This window comes from Ursus arctos, unplaced genomic scaffold (assembly GCF_023065955.2).
Source record: "Ursus arctos isolate Adak ecotype North America unplaced genomic scaffold, UrsArc2.0 scaffold_13, whole genome shotgun sequence".
Lineage (NCBI taxonomy): Eukaryota > Metazoa > Chordata > Mammalia > Carnivora > Ursidae > Ursus > Ursus arctos.
The window spans coordinates 15479758-15500852 of record NW_026622797.1 but is presented as its reverse complement, the minus strand read 5'-3'; the positions used below and the strand labels follow the sequence as shown (position 1 = coordinate 15500852).

At 43.8% G+C, this 21095-nt stretch overlaps 1 protein-coding gene across 3 annotated transcripts in view; it reads left to right on the top strand.

The window, feature by feature from the left end:
- The window catches only part of PLEKHG1 (pleckstrin homology and RhoGEF domain containing G1), a 219003-nt gene that overhangs the window by 109554 nt on the left and 88354 nt on the right, over positions 1-21095 (top strand). For all 3 annotated transcript variants that reach the window (XM_048225975.2, XM_057310972.1, XM_057310971.1), the window contains one exon: positions 20001-20506. In XM_048225975.2, coding sequence (XP_048081932.1) covers positions 20099-20506 — 408 coding nt within the window. In that variant the 5' untranslated portion in view covers positions 20001-20098. The remainder of the gene's footprint in view (positions 1-20000; positions 20507-21095) is intronic.

Sequence of the window (21095 nt, the reverse complement as noted above, 5' to 3'; positions counted from 1 at the left end):
CTTTAAATTCTTTATGTTTCATTTTTATATGACTTACAAACTGTAGAAAAATACACTGTTCTCACCAGATTATTTCTCGTCGTGGGGTCATTCTAGGACTACTCACCTACTGTACAGGGCGGCGTCCACGTGTGTCCGTGTCTGGAAGCCAGAGTCAGATGGCTCCAGGCCCCAGGGCCAGGCAGGTCATGGAAAGGAGTGAAGGGAATGGGTGTAATACTGAAGGGGGTGGTGGGGACTGGGACAAACAGGAAGAGCGCACGGCCAGAGTAAGGGAAGCAAGCTCGGCTCCCCTGTTCCTGCTAAGCAGAAATGTCCAACCAGTGGTGACTGATGGTAATTGTCCATTTATTTGGTATTCTTTCTCCCCAAGCAAAAAAAGTCTGGATTTTAATGGGAAATATCCTGATGTACAAAATTTGGTTCATCAGTTCAAAGAAATGTAAAGTCTTCAGGTCACACTCTGCCTGCTCAGGCTCAGATCATAACTCCTGGGGAGTCTTCCGCTCATGCCAGGCCTCACCAGCCCTAGGGGTATGGGTTCAGTCACATTAAAAGACTAAAATTTGCCGCTACGGTGTCCCTTCCCACTGGCACAGGGACAAGACCTCACTCCTGTTCCTTCTACTCCCAGGCTGTGCCTCCCTGGCTCCCTGTTCCCCCTCCTTGCACTATCACTGGCCTTTGTCCAGGATGCCTACCCTCCCAGGGACCCCAGAACTCCGATATTTGAAGTCTCCAAGCTCCCCACAGGGGTTCACCTGGTTGACCACCCATCCCTCATCTCCAAGCTGCTGGTGCTCACCTCTCTCTCCTTATGGGGAAAGGGCTCCCTTCCTCTTATGTTGTCTTCATTTCAATAGAAGAAGCCCAGAGCTAGGTTGCCTGAGATGTTACAGCTGTCCTCTCCCTCCCTTCTCTCTTTCTCTCTCTTTTCTCTCCCTTTCTGTCCCCCTCTCTCCACCCAGTTTCCATGGAGGCTCAACCAGGACACCATTACAGTGAATTTGTTCTAATCACCATAATTGCCTGTGTATAAAGTATATGAGCTCCTAGGATAATTTAGAACTAGCCATAACTTTTCATTATCTGTGTATTATAAGAGCATAATTTTTGCAGTGATACAGTTATATTGACTTTCATGTTACCACTATTCTGGGGGTGTATTTGGGCTGGTACTTGGTTGGGATGCAACCCCAAATTATATACCTCTGTGGTAAAATGAGCTATTTCATAATCTACATCCTAACCTGGTTTCCAGAATGCAATTTTGCAGAAAGTAGAGATGATGTCAGTGAATAAGTGGAAAGCATGATCTTGATGCTAGACATTGGTCTACTGTCAGATGATGTTGTTAAAATTTTTTGTGGGGAAACTTTCTGTTGATAATAGTTGAGTTAAGGTATCCACACAGTTCTACCACATAAGGGATTACAGGTAATTTAAGGTAGTTTCCTTACACAAATTCCATATGCTCCTGGTTTTTGCATCAACTCATGGTTATCTGACTATAATAGTGGGACCACATTTAAGATCCTCAAGTCATATAAGAGCCTCGGGAAAGACTGTCGAAGGAGTTAAGAAGAGGGTCATCGTGTCAACATATCCCCCAAAACCATGGAATCTTAGGTTTATAGATTTTAAAAGCATTCTTAAATGTCATAGACTCCTAAGTTCTCATTTTACTAATCCAGAAGGAATTTGGAACCTAGAGAAGTTAGTGACTTGCCCCAGATGACACAATCGTCAGTAGAGCTAAGATACCACACATTTCAACTCTAGGTCTTGTGTCCCTTCCACACATCATTTCATGAGCAGTAAATGATGGTTGGGACTGAACAAAGTAAGTTCTGTTGGGTGGATGGCTTTTATAATTACATCACTAGGATGGTAACCAGCGGTCATTGTAAAAATCCAACTCCCCAGTTCTCTCAGAGCGGCTTCATCCTTTGGGGTCTGTCATTTTGTTATGTCCTAATTTACACAGACTCCTAAGCAGATGCCATGTCTGGAATCATACTGGCACTGGGAAGTGGTCCTTGGCTTTGGCTCTCATAGGAAAGGTGACCAGTTGGTCCTGGGACGTACTCAAGGCTCAAATGTACACGGTCAATCCATAAGTCCCCTGGAAGTAGTAAGACAAACCGAGTGGGGTGACTCCCCTCCCCCAGTCTGTCCTTTTGTGACCCTTCACCTTTTAGGGCTTCTCTGATGTTCACTTTAATCTGATTATACTTTGATGAAAATGCTGGGCAGGGAAACTTACATTGTGATGCGCTGTAACGACACCTTATAAGGGACCCTGTCCCAGTGACTGGGCAAGAAGAGAGTCATGGTTACTGCCTTAGCAGCTCTGCCCAGTGTCTGGAGGGGGCAGAAGAAAAGCCAAGAAGAGAGAGGCTGATCCATTAAGATTGGAGGATGGGGTCACCCCAGAGTAGAGAAGGAAGCTAGAAGATACTTTAATAAGGAGGCATTGTTACACTAAACATAGTTATGTAATGTAACAGTATATTTGCAAACAAGATTGGGGAAAAATCTAGGCTCAGTGATGGCCGTGGGCGAAATGCGAAATATACCAGCTGTCTGCACTCACAGGACGTAAAACCACCTGGACAGTCCCTTCTCTCTGCCTGGTTTCTGCAAGTTACTTCTCAGCCTTCAGATGTCAGTTCACACATCCTCCCCCCAACAAGGAAGCTTTCCCTGAGCACCCCAAACCAGCCTGGTCCCCCCTTTATATGTTTCCATAGCACCCCATGCCTTCCTTGTGTAGTATACATCTCACATAGAATTCAACACTTCCTCGTGTGATGGTCCAGTGTCTGTCTCCCTGGCCACACTCTGTGCCTTTTGGGGACAGGGTGTTGCTGCATCTAAAAGTATGACTTAAGAGGAGCAGGGAGACCATTTACTTTCCAGAGGAGTGGTGTCTTTTCAACATTTTTTATAGTAGTAAGTTGGTGTAAAAGTTAAAATCCTGTAAATACATTGGCGGAAGCCACAGGAAAGCAAGATCCTGAGACACGTGGAGAAGGTGGTCACAGGGGAGTGCCGCTTTTAAGCGTGCTTCCCACAGCACAAGGGGCAAACTCCCCACTTTCCACCCCACTGAACCCTGCCCCCAGGAATCACGTACGGTAGCTACTAGATAAATATTGGAATGAAGAGGCAAATATGTATGGGCGACCTGATAGCATCTCAAATAATCAATGAACTTCAAAATGGAAGTGAGGGGTGATTTGTCTTATGTTTTCCTGAAGTGGTCCTTGAAGAACTTCCGCTAAATGTGAGAAAATACTCTAAAGATTCGGACTGCCCAAAGTGTGATGGGCTGTCTAAGCAGGGATCAAATGGCAGGACCAAAGCAGAGACTGGGTGTCCTGTCTGGTGAGCTACTGTGAGGTGGTCATTTGAACACCAGATAAGGAATTAGATTAGAAAAACTCCCAAGTTTCTTTCCAATACTAATATCCTGCTGTCCCAGGATTAAAATCCATATATCCCCCACTCAAAAATAGATTCCGTAAGGGCAGGAATTGGTAGCTGTTCACTGGTGTACCTTTTGCGTGTTAGAGCGCCTGGCACAGAGCGGCTGCTCGATAAATATTGTTGAGGAAATGAGTTATGTCAATAGATAGCAAATTGAAAAATATGTTTCTGGCATAGAATAGGTTCTAATTAAATGTCTATTTTGTTAAGAGTCAGGCAGGCCATAAACCAAAAAAAAAGGCTAGAATTTGGCAGTATGCCCCCCAGTAAAAAGCTGTGGTCCACATTCTGACTAAGCATGTGAAGTCAAAGTGTTATCAGCTTTCAGACCAGAGATTCCGGGGTGAGTATAAAATTGTGTCAGCCAGGGACGTGACAAGAAACTGAATTAGTTCAGCTGGCTCAAATGGAGAATTTAATGAAGGGAACCAGCAAGGAGTGTGACCGCACTCAGGGACTGAAGCGATGGCAGGCAACCTTAACCACAGCTCTTGGGGACAACCCACAGGGACCCCCAAGGGATAAGGGGACCCAATGAGAACTGGAACTGTGGGTGTGGGGCTGCCTCAGATGCAGCCACTGCTAAGCACCAGGCCTCTTGTCAGCAGGAAGAAATGCCCCCTTTTCCATCTCCTCCTTCCTCATACTACTGGGGCTTCCCAATAGCCGAACCCAGCAGAAAGCCAAGCAGCAGAAAGCCAGGCATGAGGACCTGGGCAGAGCAGGGCAGAAAAAGATGGGGGGTGGGTGTCAGCCCAAGGGGAAAAACTATCACATAAATTAATTTTGTTCTTTTTATTTTATTTTATTTTATTTTATTTTATTTTATTTTATTTTATTTATTAGAGAGAGAGAGAGAGAGAGAGAGTACACGAGGGGGGAGGGGCAGAGGGAGAAGCAGGACCCCCCCGCCCTGCAGGGAGCCTGATGCGGGGCTTGATCCCAGGACCCTGAGATCATGACCTGAGCAGAAGGCAGATGCTTCATAGACTGAGCCACCCAGGCGCCTCTGATTCTACTTTGATTACACCAATAATACATATTCATTAAAGAAAATGTGGAGACTAGATCACAGTGGGTAATGAGGGGTCTCCCCCATAATCCCACCTCTCAACTGTTAGTATATTTTGGCTTTTTCTCCTTTTTCTTTGTCCTTGTAGAGGATTCGAAATTTTCTATTCAGAATAAACCAAAGTAAATTGGGTTACACTTGTTCCTTGGCCTCGTTAAGATTAAACCTGCAGCCTAACAGAGAGCTCTGTTTCCCTTCCTTTGTTCTCTCAACATAAACAAGTTACTTCATGTATCTCTGTGGGAACTGGGAAGTAGGCAAGTGTTTAGACTCACAAAAACTTCCAGCAAATTTGGCTCTCAGCTTGGTTACCTTGTAATTAAATATAAGATGAAAGACGAACCCAGTGGGGCTCACTCTCCGAGACTAGAAGGGGAATCTAAGCGAAGGCAGCCTCACATAGCTTGATTGTGCTGTCAACAAAAAGTTACTCTCCGCTTTTAATATCACTTGAAGGGCAGCTTGAATAGGAGGAAAGGCAGTTGAGGAAAATAGAGCAGATACATATGTATATAGTTCTTGTTACATCGGATTCATGACACTTGTCACACCTGTCACTCTCCGATGCTTATCCAGTCCTGCTAGGCAGGAACGTCCAGAAGGCAAAGCCAGTGTCCATTCATTCACTGAGCCCAGCACAGAGCCCAGCGTTGACTGGGTTCCCAGTTAGTGAGTGTGAGTGGTTGGTGCTGTTCAAGCAGAGAAAAGATGTGAAGGAAGAAGGGTCAGCTGGATGTTGCTATGTGAGCTGAAGCTCTAAAAGGCCAAGATCAGTACGCACGGTGACAGATGGGTGTTTACGACCATTGTAATAATATACATCTCACTCGGCAGTCCTCTTTGCCTTCTTGGTTTAAAAAAAATTTTTTTTAATCCTGGAAAGTAATAAATTATCTCAACTCCTTTAGAGAAAAATAAGTTCTGCTTTCCTGGAGAGGGATCTGTCCTTGACCTTTTAGAAATTTCGACGTGAAGGGGATGGGTCTCGTGACTTGGCCCAGGAGGCCACAGGAATAGCCCAACTGACCCCTCTCCAGTTTGAGAAATGAGGTAGCCTCCCCTGTAATAAATCCATTTGCTCTTAGAGGTTAAGCTGTCAGCCACTGTGACATTGAAGGTAGCCCTGGGATTGGGGGAAGGAGATAGATGGTGGCGACCACAGAGGATGGCAGGAACCATGCGGAAAATTCAGCAGCAGGTCAGAAGAGATTCTGACTGCCCTGTGCAGCTGGGCCGTGACTCCCCTGCAAGCCCAGCGCTCACCCCTGCTGCTTTTGATCATCGTCTCTCTGAACCCACCAACACATCACTGAGTCTACAGGCGAGGGGTGCAGCTGGCGATACCTACCTGGCCGCGTCCTTCCCTCTCACTCCATTGCCTTGGAGCTGTGGGGGAAAGCCGGCCAAGAGGGTTTGTCTCTGTCCTCTGCCCACAGGTGAAATGGTTTTGCAAGCTCACATAAAGGTTATGAACCTCCATGGTTGTTACTCTGAAACAAGAATCGATTTTTGCTTTAATTATTATTTTGGAAAATAGTACTTCAGGGTATCAATACAATATCCAAGCCCTTTCTACAAATGCAAGTACATTTTTTTGAAGAGTGTTTTCAGAAGGATAGAGTGTGTTGAATGCCTTTCGTTATGAATGGATTAGATGTGTGTTATCTCCTGGAGAAAAATGTGTCTGGAAACATACTGCATTCTTAGAGGGAGAATTAGTTCATTGTGCTTAGCACAGCGAGTCCTCCCATGGTGTCCTTAAAGATGGGACTGATCTAGGATTGAAAGCAAGAGACGATTTGTAACATATTGCTTGCTTGATATCTAGAAATTGTTCAGTTCAGAAATAGCTAAGACTTGATTTCATCGTCTCTGGACAATAAAGACCGAAATATCCTAATAAAAAAACAGAGTGAAAAACAGAGCTAATGATTGTCATAGAGTCAGAGAAATGAGCCCACAGAGGAGTTCCTGAAACAGAATTTTAGAATCCCGGAGTATGAGCCCTTCCTGGCGATCTCCGCTAGCTTTCACGGCCGACTAACATATGATCGAGGAGTTAAAGCATGACTTGATTGCAAGGTAAGGGTTCACTGTCAGAAAGTGTTGTGAATAACGGGCTTTGTGTGTTTGTTTCCTAAAATTCTTATGACCATGACTCGACACTGACATTTTAGTGCAGTAGGGGGTGAGGAATTATTTTTTCAGTTGGATGATTTGAGTCCTAGAAACCATTTATTATTTATAGCTTGGTTTCTATGATTAGATTCAATACTTCAGGGCTAACAAAAAAAAAATAATAATACTTTCATATAATTTCACCTATACGTGAGTGCTTTTGTCTGCCTCAGATCTATATCTTTTGTTGAGAGTAAACACTTTTTAAATTTGCAAAGACAAACTCACTTACCATTAAGATTATTTCACTCTGAGGGGCGCCTGGGTGGCTCAGTCGTTGCGCCTCTGCCTTCAGCCTAGGGTGTGATCCCAGGGTCCTGGGATCGAGCCCCGCATCGGGCTCCTTGCTCTGCTGGGAGCCTGCTTCTTCCTCTCCCACTCCCCCTGCTTGTGTTTCCTCTGTTGCTGGCTGTCTTTCTCTCTGTCATATAAATAAATAAAATCTTGGGGAAAAAAAAGATTATTTCACTTTGAGGAGAGTCTTTTAGAAAGGAAAAAGCCAGATTAGCTTTGTTTGTTTGACAAAGTATATAGTTTGGTTTGTGTAAGACTGGCGAGGCAGAATTTATGGTTAGTGACATTTTCTGGGTTTAGCGTAGGCTGTCTGGAAGAGCGTATATGGATTTTTAATAAACACCCGTGATGCAGAAGGGTGTTAGTACATTATATCTCACTTTCAGGAGGAAGGTCAGCGTGTCCTAAGGGACATCAGTGAAGCCGTGTGGCACCTCGTGGCAGGCAACTGGCTTTACTGTTTGTCATATTTATTCTGTGGCATGCACTTAGAAAGAGGTAATCTTGTGCCTTTTTCTTTCAAAGAAAAGAGTTTTCATAGACTAAAAATATCAAGAACGTCTTGTCAATGGCCTGTGCTTTAGAAAGCAGTTGGTTTTACCCTTTGTTTTGGGAAATGTGTTAACAGTGGCAATATCTCAAATCGCAAGATAACCAGGCTGCCCCCTCCAGTATGTCAGTTGCTCTGTTCATGTATAAAATATTAGTTGTGTTTTGAAGCAAAGCCCCTTGTAACTTCTAGTACCCTTGTGTCTGAAAATGCAAGATGATTTTCTAAATCTGCCTTAACCGGTATTGATTATGTAGAGCAAATCTTCCCTGAATTAAAAAAAAAAAAAAACCAGGGTGCGTGCCTTTGTCTTTCTTCCTATCTCCAGGACATTCCTTCACCCTTTGTTGCCCAGCTTCCTGGCGTGTTTGTTGCCTGGCTGCAGAGACAACAGAGTATCCCAATTAGGTCAGACCTCGTTAAGCCCCTAGAACTGCATGCTCTCTCTGCTTCCCCCCTCAGCCTCCCCAGCCCTCCCCACAATCCCATTCTGGCCTCCTTCCGAAAAGGCCCATACAGTTCCTTGGAAGCATGCGGCGGCCCAGGCTAACTCACGCCACTGTGGCAGTGATTCCCTAACCCTTCCCAAGGGGGATGAGCACGTTAACTGACAACTTTTACTTTAAACCAAAAGGAGCTCTTTCTCAGAGTAGAAGCATGGGCCCTATGGCAGATTTCTGGGAAAGGATGTTTTTACATAGTGGGGCTTTCTGGTCCTCTTCCAATTAGGCCACGGGGCTGGACTGCACTTGGCTGGCTGGCTGGGTTGTGCCTGCTGGCTATAGATCTGTCCTGTGGGTGCTGTTCTTCTACCCCTGGCCCCCCACCCCTGGCGGGGATCCTGGGAATGGTTCCTGCACTTCCCGATTGTGTAACTAGTGCTGCAAGCCAGTGAACAGGAGCCACTTTCCAGTAAGAATATCTTTTTCACCTGACAAGGCATCAGTGTGCAGTTTATCTGCGGCCAGTCGCACTATCGTTTACAACGAGATTTTGCTGAGCAAACACAGTCTTTTTACCTGCTGGTAATATTGGCAAATCAATTATACAGGAGAAGCTGCAAGGATGCTAGTGTTGGTGCCTTTTGCGTGTCTTAGGACTTACTTTGCGCCAGCGGGGCACCTACAAGAACTGGTACCAGCTGGTGTGATCGAGGTGTGGGATCAGAGATGGGAAGGAGTGGAAAGTGAAACCCTGGCAGAGTAAGGTAGAGCAGAGAAAGGCCTTAAGAAAACACTGGGGCCCAGAAGGCTCCTCTGCTCTCAGGTGTGAAAGAACCTTGAACATTGCTCAAGAAATGTTCTTTTCCCTTCCATTTTCTCTTCCTTTCTGCTCTTAGGTCTCTGTACTGTCTCTCCCTAGATCTTATGCTCTGTTCATTTGTTAATTCATTTAGCAAATATGTGGTACTAGGAAAAATAGAAAGGTAAAAAGAGCATGTGTACACGCGCACGTGTGTGTGTGTGTGTGGGTGTGTGTGTTTCCTGCTCTGAAAAAGCTAGATTTTTTTAAAGGAAGATTTCAAGAGACTAGATTCAAAATCCTATGAACCACCCATGTGTGCAGGTGTGATAGAGAGTGGTTCCAGTTACTTGTGAGTAATATGAAAGGTGTTTCCTTACTTAAGTTGATGATTTTGCTAAAACAGGAAACACAGGTGAAGTGACAAATAACTGACCTGTGGGACCAAATACGCCCTGTGCTGTCCCCACAAAGCCGCCCTTCAAGTCAGGTCACTTGTCTATCCAATGGAGACGTTTACAGACTGCCCAGCACCCGTGCTGGATACAGCCTTGCTGTTTTGTTCGCTTATAATGTACACAGCATCTCTCAGAAATGGCTTTTAAAAAATGTTTCTTGGCTGAGCACCTGGGTGGCTCAGTCGGTTAAGCAACTGCCTTCAGCTCAGGTCATGATTCCTGGGTCCTGGGATCTGGGATCGAGCCCCACATCAGGCTCCTTGCTCAGCAGGGAGTCTGCTTCTCCCTCTCCCTCTGCCCCTCCCCCACACTTGTTTTCTCTCTCTCTCTCTCTCTCTCTCTCTCTCTCTCTCTCTCTCCCTCTCTCCCTCCCTCCCTCCCTCCCTCTCGTGTGCATACATACATGCACAAAAATAAATTTAAAAAATCTTTTTAAAAAAATAAAAAATATTTCTTGGCCAAAAAAAAAAAAAAAATCCAAGTACAATAATATCTCAGTGGAAAATGGAAAATAAAAGTAGTAACTTGGGATCTGAAGACGTGGACCCAAAACAAATGAGTCAAGCAATGCCAGGAGCCTCCGTGTATTCTACCTCGTCTAAGAATTTCGCTCTTGGTATCGTCCACATGAAGATCAAATCTATGGTAGAGGAAGGCTCCCTGCTCCCCAGGCTGCCAATCCAGGGGAGAAGCGAGACAATTAAGCAATAATTAAATACGAGACCGTGTGATTCTCTAAGTGTAATAAAGAGCGATTTAACAAATGGAAGGCACAGGGGACTGGAGTTGCTGTGAAAGATTTGGTGGAGCTGTTAAGAGTTGAGCTGACTCTTGGCTAAGCAAAAACAGAGGTCTTGGGCATGAGTCTAGGGGACGTCATCTGGGGGGCAAGAGAGAACACTGTGGAGGTCAGTATTGGAGGATGAAGGGAGTCCCCACAGCCTGGGGAGGACCCTTCCTCACAAACTGCCTTTTCAGCATCTGTGATTTAGTGATTTCCATCAAACTGGTGAATTCTGTGAGAGAGAAACCATTCCAAAAGTTGTCTTCTGAACTGACTGATCAATTCCCATCAAAATGGCTTACTTAAGTGGCTTTGCATATGTTCAGCCTTATTCGAGAGGAAATAGGCATTAAAGCAAATTATCCTATTATGTTAGTTTAAAATCACTTAATAGGTATGATAGAAATAGCTGTATTAAAGATGATCAGCTAATGTTATTTTCCATAACCACAAACGAATGCTTTAAATGAAACTTCTGTTAAAAGGATTTTGATCCTTTGAAAGAGTTTAGGTTTCTGTGTCCATATGTGGGCGTAATCCATAATTTGAGTTTTAACTCCATGATGGAGTCATTTCAGTTTTTAGTAACATTTTGTACTTTTGAAGACCCTCCATCTAAAAAACTCATTATCTTTTTCAAGTATGAACATTTTGAGTCTTTCTATAAAAATACATAGAGCATTTTAAGAAGGACAGGTGGCCTGAAGGAAATCGAAATCCAAGATAATTTGAAGATCTCTTGTACTAAAGTGTTGGAGTTCGATCATTCTGTCTTTCCTACCTCGTATTTATGAATTATAAGATCACAGAATTTGACCGTTTTTCTAAAAAGTGCCTATGAGCTTCCATCTTAGGTGTTTTTCTTCAGATGGATTTTTAAACTCTGTTTTTTAAAAAATCAAGCTTAAATATATTCATGTTTAACTTTCCCTACTTGAAACTGTATTAAATGTCTCGTTAAAGGAAACAAAGTGCCCAAACTTCCTCCGACTATGTAATTCACTGCCACCCGCAAACTTCACTTTAAAACTGAAGTTGGAGATGTGTCCACTTACTCTGGAACGCGCTTACAATTCCGGAAGTGAACTTGAAAATATCAGCACTCCAGAGATGTGTATTCTTTTGTGGAATTTCATGAGAGCGGTGGCCAGAGCCAGGAAGGTAAAGCCCAAGCAGCTCTGGGCGAGTGTGGGTTGTATTTGATGTTCACAAAAGAATGGCAGGCGCGGGGCGTTGCTTAGCGAAGTGTGCATTTTCAAGTTACCCACAGTGGTGTCTATTGTCCTGCTTCTCAATTGAATGATGTCATGTTTCATTTAAGGCTCTGGGTGATGCTGAAGTCTGTGGTCTGCACACTAGGGGGGAAAAGGCAGTGAGAAAGTTGCAAATCAGGTTTTTGTAAAGCCTTTGTGTGTTGGGTTTTGAGAGATAAAAGCTGACTCATGCAATATTTCTACGGAAGGAGCTGCACGGACTAGTAAAGCCTTCTTGTTTTACCTGACTGAGCTGCCGGTGAGGTCACCGCATCAGCTGAAGGTGGACGATGTGGCTTAGCCCGGGAAGAGCACAGGTAGGTGTCCACGTGAATGTGCCCAAAGCACCGATGCTCAGTGCTCGGGCGGGGACAAGCTCATGCCTTCCCTCTTGGAGCAGCCGGGACGGTCCACCGTGGGGCGAACCGGTTGCAGGGGCTTTTCTTCACAAGGCAGTGCGGGGGGCGGGAGAGGGGGGACAGCAGCTCGCTGGGATAGGTTACAACAGTTCTGTTACAAATGCGATGTATGGAAACAAGTTATCCAACAATGGAATTAGTCTGGAAGGTGATTTCTTTTTCCCTCCATCTGAACTGGTGTCTGAAATGGTTTTTTGCCTTGTTTGATTTGGTTTTCTGATCTTTCCTTAAAGTTAGTTGAAATATCTAGAGAGATGACGTCTGTGATTCTAGGGAGAAAACAAAAATCCCAGGTTGTTGTGCATCGAATGCCCAGTATTTTAATATGCTTTCTTTCTGAGGTTCACTGCAGGCTGAGCAGGGGGTGGAGGGACGGAGGGGGGCGTGTGGAATAAACGTTTGCAAATTTTGCCCTTAGCAACTGTACTGGTGTAATTTAGTCTGAGTCTAGTGGGAACAAAAGTTGACTAAGTAAATGCAATTTCCATTTTGAGTATTTGTTGGTAAGAAATACTTCTGTTAGGAGGAATAATCGGGGCGAAGGAGGCATGCATTGTATTCAACACTGGTGCACATTGGAACCTGATTTTATTTTGTTTTATTATTTTAATGTAGTGATAGTTATATATTTCAAAGAAGATATATGGCATTCTTTTCCTTAAAATTATATTGAACATAAAAATCAATTATTTTACTGTAAAATACTTAAGTATTTGATACAAACTGAGGTTGTGGTTTTAATTTCTTTAGATAACTTTTTACAGAGTATAAAAGCAATATACACGTGGAGGAAAGTGATATTTACAGATAAATATCAAAGGGAAAAAAATCATCCATGCTCCTGGTTGGTAAAACCAGTACTAATATTTTATTATTCCTTTCCATCTTTTTCTAATGTGGATAATAAGTAAGTGGCATTTTAAATTCAAAATTGGGATCCCATTGTACATATAAGCCATCCATTTCACCAAACTGCACATTATGACCATTTTCTACACCCTTCAGAATTTGAAAGGACATGACATTTAATACTTTTATATTGTTCCTTCTAGATGAATGTATTTACTCAGATCTCTATTGTTGGCACTTTGAATTCTCTTCCTCTTTTTCTCTAAGAAAATGTTTAGTGTACTTTGTGGATGGATTTATTTACTCAGAGTGCTATTGTTGGTCACTTGAATTTCTCCTCTTCTTCTTCCTCCTTCCTCCCCCTCAGAAAATGTTATTTAGCCTAATGCCTCCCTTTCAACTGTACGGAAATGTTTTGGGAACTGAGTACGTTCAATACAGATAGAGCCTTAATATATAGCTATCCTTGTTTAGTTACTGGCCCGAAACCAGTATTTCTACACTAACAGGAAAGTGCTGTTCTAAGTGAAGCTGAAGCATAGATTTTTAATCTAAATTAAAACTAGAGGTTTTTTAATAGCCTTTGGCAGAGTCAGTGACATATGTTTTGGCATCCAAGACCCGGCATTGGTAGGATGTAGAAGAAAATTGCTATTTTGCAGTTCCTGCTTATGCTGTGATTCCAGCTAGGAATGGACTTAGTGTTTATTTCAGGCCTGGAGTCACACCCCGAAGGTTGGCTGGGATCCGGGAAATCAGGTAGTCCGGCTACTTACCTTACACGTGAGGAAACCTGAAACCCAAAGACTGTAGTACAAACCTTGATGGTACAGAGCCAGGGCATGAATGCAAACCCTCCAACCAAAAGAGAGACTGTTATGTCATAACGTAATTTCTGGCCCATCCTCTGAGCTCTTTCTATACACACGGCTGGGTACATATTCATCCCTTTACCTACACACACACGCACACACACACACACACACACACACACACACACACTGTGTAGGCCCTTTTGGCTTTTAGCACATGGGGACCGTGTGCTTTGTGCAAGGAGCTTATGTTTAGGGCATTTCCTGATCTCTAAATGCCTTTTCTGCCCTACTGTGTTACGCATCTATGTCCAAGTACAAAGAAGAGTGGACGAGCAATCAGAAACCATAGTCTCTGATCCGCAGTCCAACTTTGAGCCCTCTTGTTGACTTTGCTCCCCTGTAAAATTTTAAGAAGTAATGACACATGTGAATGAACTTTGAGGCTTTAGTTTGTTTTGATTTGGGTTGGATTTTTTTAGGATAATTTCGATGCAGAGTTGAAGCAGTGGCATATTATGGGAAAGCTAATCCGTTATCATGGAGACTGTTCAGGTTATCTCTTGCTGCCTAACAAATCATTCCAAAGCCTCGTGGTTTGGAACAACAACAATCATTTCTAATCTCTCCAGGTTTTGTGAGTCAGGAGTTCAGAGGAGGCTCTGCTCTGTGGTTCTGAATCAGGGACTCGTGAAGTTGCAGTCAGACATGACAGTGCTGAGGTCCCCTCGGAGGCTTCTCACTCACACAGCTGGTACAGTGGCAGGAAACACGATCGGAAGGCCCCGGTACAGCTAGGGTCGCTTGAGCGTCTCTCTACATGTCAACGTGGTCTCACCACATGGTTCCTCCAGCCTGTCAGCTTCAGGATAACCAGACTTTTCTGTGTGGTGGTTCAGGGCATGTCCACACCCAGTTTTAGTGCAAGCCTCCTTCTGTCTTCATGCTCTGCCATATTCTAGGTTACTGGTGTCATGTTCATGGTTCCCGCAATGTCCCTGCCCCAGCTGGGTTTCTGTGGGAAGGGAAAGAATGTGGAGGAATGATGGTGAATGCTTGAGAAATGGACCCCCAAAGGGGCACTTATCACTTCCACTGGTGAGGAGAACTTGACCGCCATGCTGTTAGGTTTGGTGGGAAGGCCAGGACATGTACTCGGCTGAGCCTCTGTTCGCGAAGCCGACCATAAAGGTAAAAACAGCTGCATTTATATCAAAAGCCTTAAGGGAATTCCCTTTTAACCACACTGGCATGTTGGTGCCCTTAAATGTAGAAATTCTAGAGTCACCGCTTAGCGGAGGCCCTTTATCTATTAGCTGCATTAACTATCAACTACAGTAGCCACTGTATCCCTTCGTTTCCATCCACTGGCCTGAGAATCCATTAGTAAATTCCCTGAATATTTAGTATCAGACTTTACAGCTTGAAAGAATCTTTGTTTTTGTGTTCTCATTCAACCTCTTCTTGTTTGAACAAGGGCATTTTTGCAAAACATCTTTTCCCATTCTTGATCTTGTACAAATACTGACTTAACCCACTCTTCTCTGATAACACCATTTTTTAAACTATTTACTTTGGAAAAATTTTAATTTACAGAAAACTTTCCAAGATCGTCCAGAGTTCCTTTACATCTTGCATCCAGCTTTTGCTAAAGTTAGCATCTTGCCTCACCATAGTACTTCGGTCAAAACTAAGAATGAATGCGGTAGTCTGATTTTTTTTTTTTTTTTTACTTCTTTATTACCAAAGAACTGCAGATAAGTATGAAAATCATGTTATCGGGAGTAAGTACTCTGAGCATTAAGGAACAGGTGGAATTGCGGTCCTGGCCTTGCTATTAATAGAAGAATCGTGGGTATTTTAGAAAACCAAGAGGGAGAAATTCATGTTGCTCTCGGTGGCTTTTATCTACCAAACTATCTACTATCTCAGAGGTGTGGATTCTCCTCAAATACCAGGGGTCGTATTTGACATATAGAAATGTGCATTTCTTATAACCTCAACTCTAAAAAGTTTTTTTCATTTACTTTGTCTACAACTTTGAGGCTCTACCTAAGACTGGCTGAGAGAAGAACTTCTTGCTTATACTTAGTGTCTCTACTGGTTTCCCCTTTTTGAGAAATTCACAGGCAGTATAATAAGGAACTACATAATTTTAGTTATTCATTGGTCTTGAGCTCAACACGTTCTCTTGATATCCATGACTGCCCTGCCAAGGAGCTCAGACTAGCTATTTGAAGTCTAGAATAGCAATGAGCAGAGCTTGGAAATCCTGATCACGCATCAGCCCCCGCTGTGCATAGAATTCTGCCTTGCCTCGTAAAGCTCCCCTTGGGGGTTGTGACAGGGAGTGGTCGGCTGTGGACCCCTCGGTCCCCCCTTCAGCATGTAAACATGGTCACAGGAAGCCTGGGCTTTACTTGCCATGGAAAGTTCTGCCTCAAGCCTAAGTCAGCCTGAGACAAGTTAGAGCCAACAAGTGCTGCTTTTGATTCTAACAATGACATTCCAAAGGAGAGCAATTAAAATGATGGAAGTTTGAGGAGCAAACAAAGAGAAGCCGAGGAATTAAAGCTCTCCCACCTAGAAACAATGAGAGAGAGACTTGTCATGAAGTAAAATGTGGGAAAGCATACCTACGTGGAGCTCTATAGCCACTGTTTTCTTTTTCTTGAGGATGGCACGAGAAGGAATATTTTACGTTCATGGCTTGGAGGCTGACAGTACTTCTGGCTGTAAGAGTCAAGACTCCAAGATGCTCGACTTGGGTTTCGAACATCACCTCCGGGTTTCCCAAGGATCAGACGGACCAAGACCCTCCAGGCAGGCAGAACCAGCTTCTTTTAGGATATTCATGGTCAAAAGACCCACTGACATGGGCCATCAGCAATGTGCAATTCTCAGAAGTTGCTGTGTAATAGCCCAGTGCTTGGGTTTTGGTAAGAAGGAAGAGAGGTTACAAGAAGAGAAACAAACATGTTAGCCAAATGTTAGTACAACTTGTCAGCATCCTTCACTCAAGGTGCAGGAAGAGGCTTTCTTGTTCTACGGCTTTCTATCTGGGTGTTTCTGTTTACCAGGGGAACGATGACCCCAATATCTAGTATGCAGTGACTGTCTTGCGCCTCTGTTTTTACTAACTCATAACAATATGGTGTATTAATGAATGGAGGCGAAGAAAAGACAACGTTGGAATTGTACGCACCTCTCCACTCACTATTATTTGGATAAAGATTGATAAGGAAGTCAATTTTTTTTTAAAGATTTTATTTATTTATTCAACAGAGACAGAGACAGCGAGCGAGAGAGGGAACACAAGCAGGGGGAGTGGGAGAGGAAGAAGCAGGCTCATAGCGGAGGAGCCTGATGTGGGGCTCGATCCCATAACGCCAGGATCACGCCCTGAGCCGAAGGCAGACGCTTAACCGTTGTGCCACCCAGGCGCCCCAAGGAAGTCAATTTTAATCTTACAGAACAGTGTAATGATCTAGAGGACTTCATTGTCCAACTAAAATACAATGCAGGCCACATATATAATTTGTAATTTTCCAGTAGCAACATTTAAAAAAGCAAAATGAAACCAGTGAAAATAATTTTAAGATATTTTATCCGACTCATTATCCCCAAATATTAGTTCACCGTGCAATTAATGTAAAAATTATTAAGGAGGTGTTTTGTACTTTTTTATTTCATACTAAGTCTTTGAAATCTGGTATATAGTTTATCCTTACAACATGTCTCATTTTGGACTGGCTGCATTTCAAGTGCTCAGTGGTCACATGTGGCTCCTGGCTCCTGTTTTGAATAGTACAGCTCTGGAAAGAAATATCAGTAATTGGTGGGCTATATTAGGAAGGATAAGCCAGACAGGGTGTAAATTTTAAATTATTTCAAGGGAGGTGAGAACAAGACGAGGCAGTTTTTATGAGGTCCATTTCCTCATGTGAGAAAACTATAATTATCTTCTAAGCAATGAAGCAACATGAAAATGTGGTCCATTAGCAGATGCAGTCTCATATTATATACCATTATGTGACTTAGCATTCAATGTTACTGTCCTTGGTAATTTTGGAAGGTGTTTAATTTGGGGCAGTAAGCTTGGTTACATATTACAGATACCAAATATCTCAAATGTTCTATTTTAAAAGAGCCTGGTTGGCAGTCTGAAGAATAGGCTGGCCCAGCGGCCTAGAATACATGGCCTGGTATTAGAATATATGAAGCCCTACCTGGAACAGGGCCCAAATTCATGCTGCCATTTAAGATTTATCCATGAAGGGACCCCCCTGTTGACCTGAGTTTCATATCCCACTTTTTCCTGCCTTTGAAAGTGTAAAAGGCACTGTCATCCCTGGCAGCCCATCATGGACTCCTCTGAAACTCCTCGCCACTTTTGCTCCCCTTTCATCCCTCTCAGTCCCAGTATTGGCTGGCTAACCTGACATAAAAGGAAAGAAATGAGTCTCTATTGTGTTCATTTCCACCAATCCTGATAATGGATATGTGCCAAGAGTTATATAACTGTTAAATATAGTTTTCCATACTGGAGAGAAGGTGTGTCCAGATCTATGGGGAGTAGGCTGATCTGGACCTTTCCAGATGCCCTGGCTTTCAGGGACAGTATATCCAGTTTATTTTCAGTACTAAATCATTGTCTCATTGGACCTTTGAGACCTTAAGAATAATCCAATATACTTCCCAAGGTAGTACCCATTTCTGAAAGTGAGGTCATCCTCATGGTTTTATGGTTATGATGGATGCCATCATGAGGGGAAGAAAATGCTGGGTCTACTCCTACTTTCAACTGCCTAGGACTTTCTTAACACCAGTCCCAAATGTGGGCAAGTGTGTCCTGCTGTAAGCACACCTACAAGCCTGGCTGATTCTTGGATTTTTGCCATACTCAAGTTGGATCAGGCTTTTTAGGGCAAGTGCATTTTAACTACTATAACCAATCCATGTTTTATAGGCCATAAAGTTGTTATAGAGCGAGCAGAAAGAATATTGCAAAAGCTTTAAAAATTTGTGGCAAGTTTATACCATGTGGTAGTGGTTACGCCGATAAATTACTCATTTCCTACACATTTCTTACCATTCCTGCTTGTTGACCCAATTGAGTTCTTTTATATTTATAATTGTCATATTTGCATTATAAGTTGGCACTCATATTTGCCATGAATATAAACTATCTAGAGAAAGTCAGGATGTGGAAGGATACAGACCTGATGGATTCTTTATATTCTAGAAATATCGCTACCAGCTGTTTGATAATCTTTATTACAGAGCCAAACCAAATTCATGTTCCTTTTGAAAAATGATCATTCATCTATATTCTTCTTATTGTGTGTGTTTTGTTATAAACTTCCGAACATAAGTTGTACTCTTGTATTTTTCTAAGAAAACCCGTAAACATGGATCCTGGTAGTAAGTTAACCTGCGGAAATGAAGCAAATATCTTCATTTGTCACACTCTTCACTGCAAGGCATATTGTTCCATAAACTTGGGATCTCATGAGGGGAAAACAATGTTGGTCCTGCCTTGCAAATGAAGAAGATTGGCACTTGGTGTGTTTCACCAAAATAGCTTCTGTGAGCTTCAGTTTCACGTAGGGCCTCAGGATTTAAATGCTACATATATTAAATGACCTTTTGACTTTGCAGTGCCCACTTCAAAACACTAATGGGTCTGTCTCTTTAAAAATACATCATTTTCCTCATAATTGAGTTTCTGTACTATTGAATTGTGTATTTACACGGCCGTGTTGTCTAGCTTTATGTGGGGAATGTTGTGGTTAAGTATCTCTGTAATAGTCTAACTTCATAGGCACCACAAATGGGATGTCAACTTTCAAGGAGAGATTGAGAGAAATGTTGTGTTGAGAGAGAAGGTTTGAAAGAAGGCATGGATCTTAAACAGTTTGGCTTTTGTTGTCCAGTGTCAGAAAGTTATTGTCCATACCAACACTTTCTCTTTCATGCCGTATCCAAGTAAAATGTGAAATTGTCAGCGTCCGTGAAGCAGTGGTGGACCCAGGATGGCAGCTTGAAATTTTGTGGACCGAGGGTGGGCTACTTAAACTGTAGAACAGTGTTCGGTCAGATTCTATACGAATCACGGGGGGTGTGTTTTCAAGCACATAAGAATCACTTGTGGTGCTTGTTAGGGCCGTAGAGTCCTTATGCCCTGACCACTGAGCCTTTGATTCAGTAAATCTGGACGAGTCTGCGTGCATGAGTCATCCCAGGTGATCCCACTTGGAGGCAGTGGCTGCAGGCTCTCTCGAGCTTTAGTCTGTGCACAAATGGCATTGGCGTCTTGTTAAGAAGCAGACTGAAGTTGGGGAGGTCTGGGGTGGTGCCTGAGACTCTGCATTTCTCACATGTTCCCAGGTGATGCTTTAGAAACTCTGACTTTGCAGCTCGACCTACATGGGTGCCTTTGCATTTCCTTCTATAACGAACCCGCTCCCTTTTTACTTTTGACCCTGTATACATTTGGGCTAGGTTTTAACCCTGAAACCTTGTCTGATGTAATTTAAAAATACTTACCTTGTCCTTTGTTGTTGTTCTTTTTTTTTTTTTTTTTAATGACTATAGATGTGCAGCCGTTGGGTCCTGAAGTGCCATCAGCTGTAACAGAAACTCCAGATCGCAAGACCATCGGCAGGCAGCCCCGCTCCCAGGAACTGAAGGCCATGGAGCTCTCGGACAGCGACCGCCCGGTCAGCTTCGGCTCCACGTCGTCCTCAGCCTCTTCCCGCGACAGCCACGGTTCTTTCGGCAGCAGAATGACCTTAGTCTCAAACAGCCACTTGGGCTTGTTTCACCAAGATAAGGAAGCCGGGGCCATAAAACTGGAGCTGATTCCAGCCCGGCCGTTTTCTAGCAGCGAGCTGCAGCGGGACGGCCCGGCTGGGCCACAGAACGTGGACGAAGGCGGCCACATTCAGCCCCGGGCCCAGCGGAGAATGGAAGCAAACGGGCCGGGTAGACCGGGTGCAGAGCCGGCCACCAGCCCCAAGCTCCTCTATGTGGATAGAGTCGTTCAGGAGATCCTGGAGACTGAAAGGACTTATGTGCAGGACTTAAAAAGCATCGTAGAGGTAAGGCACACTTTTTTTGTTTAGTCCTTTTAAAGCTTATCGTGCAGGATAAATAGGCTTGCAAAGTAAAGAGCAAAGCCAGGTATGGGGGAGGTTTTGTCTCCTAAGACGCAGAAGTAGGGTGAATGTTGAAACAGATCATCACTGAAGAGGAACCCGAGGGCCATATTCGTTGTGTTAAAAATCCTCTTCGTATTTGCAGCAATGCACTGATTACATGTTAGAAGCCAGAATGAGGGTGCCAATGCGTCCCCCAGTAGATCGTGTTAAGAACTCCTCTGTCTGAGCGCTCCAAGTGCTCCACGGGGGCTCCAAAGCAGGGTGTGAAGCGTCCTGACTCGCAAATGTCAGGTGTATCCAGACAGAGTCCGTCTGGCTATCTTCACCGTAATCACAGTTGTCTACTGGTGTCTGGGAGCTTCCCAGACAGGTACTGATACCTGCGTCCCACCTCCAGAGACTGGGATTTCACGGCCCTGGGGGTATGGCCCCGGCAGAGGGATGATGGAGGATCCCCAAGTGATTCAAATGAGCTTGGGAGCCACTGTTGGGTGCTGTTCTCTATTGGTTGGTGTTTGGGGGAAGGAAG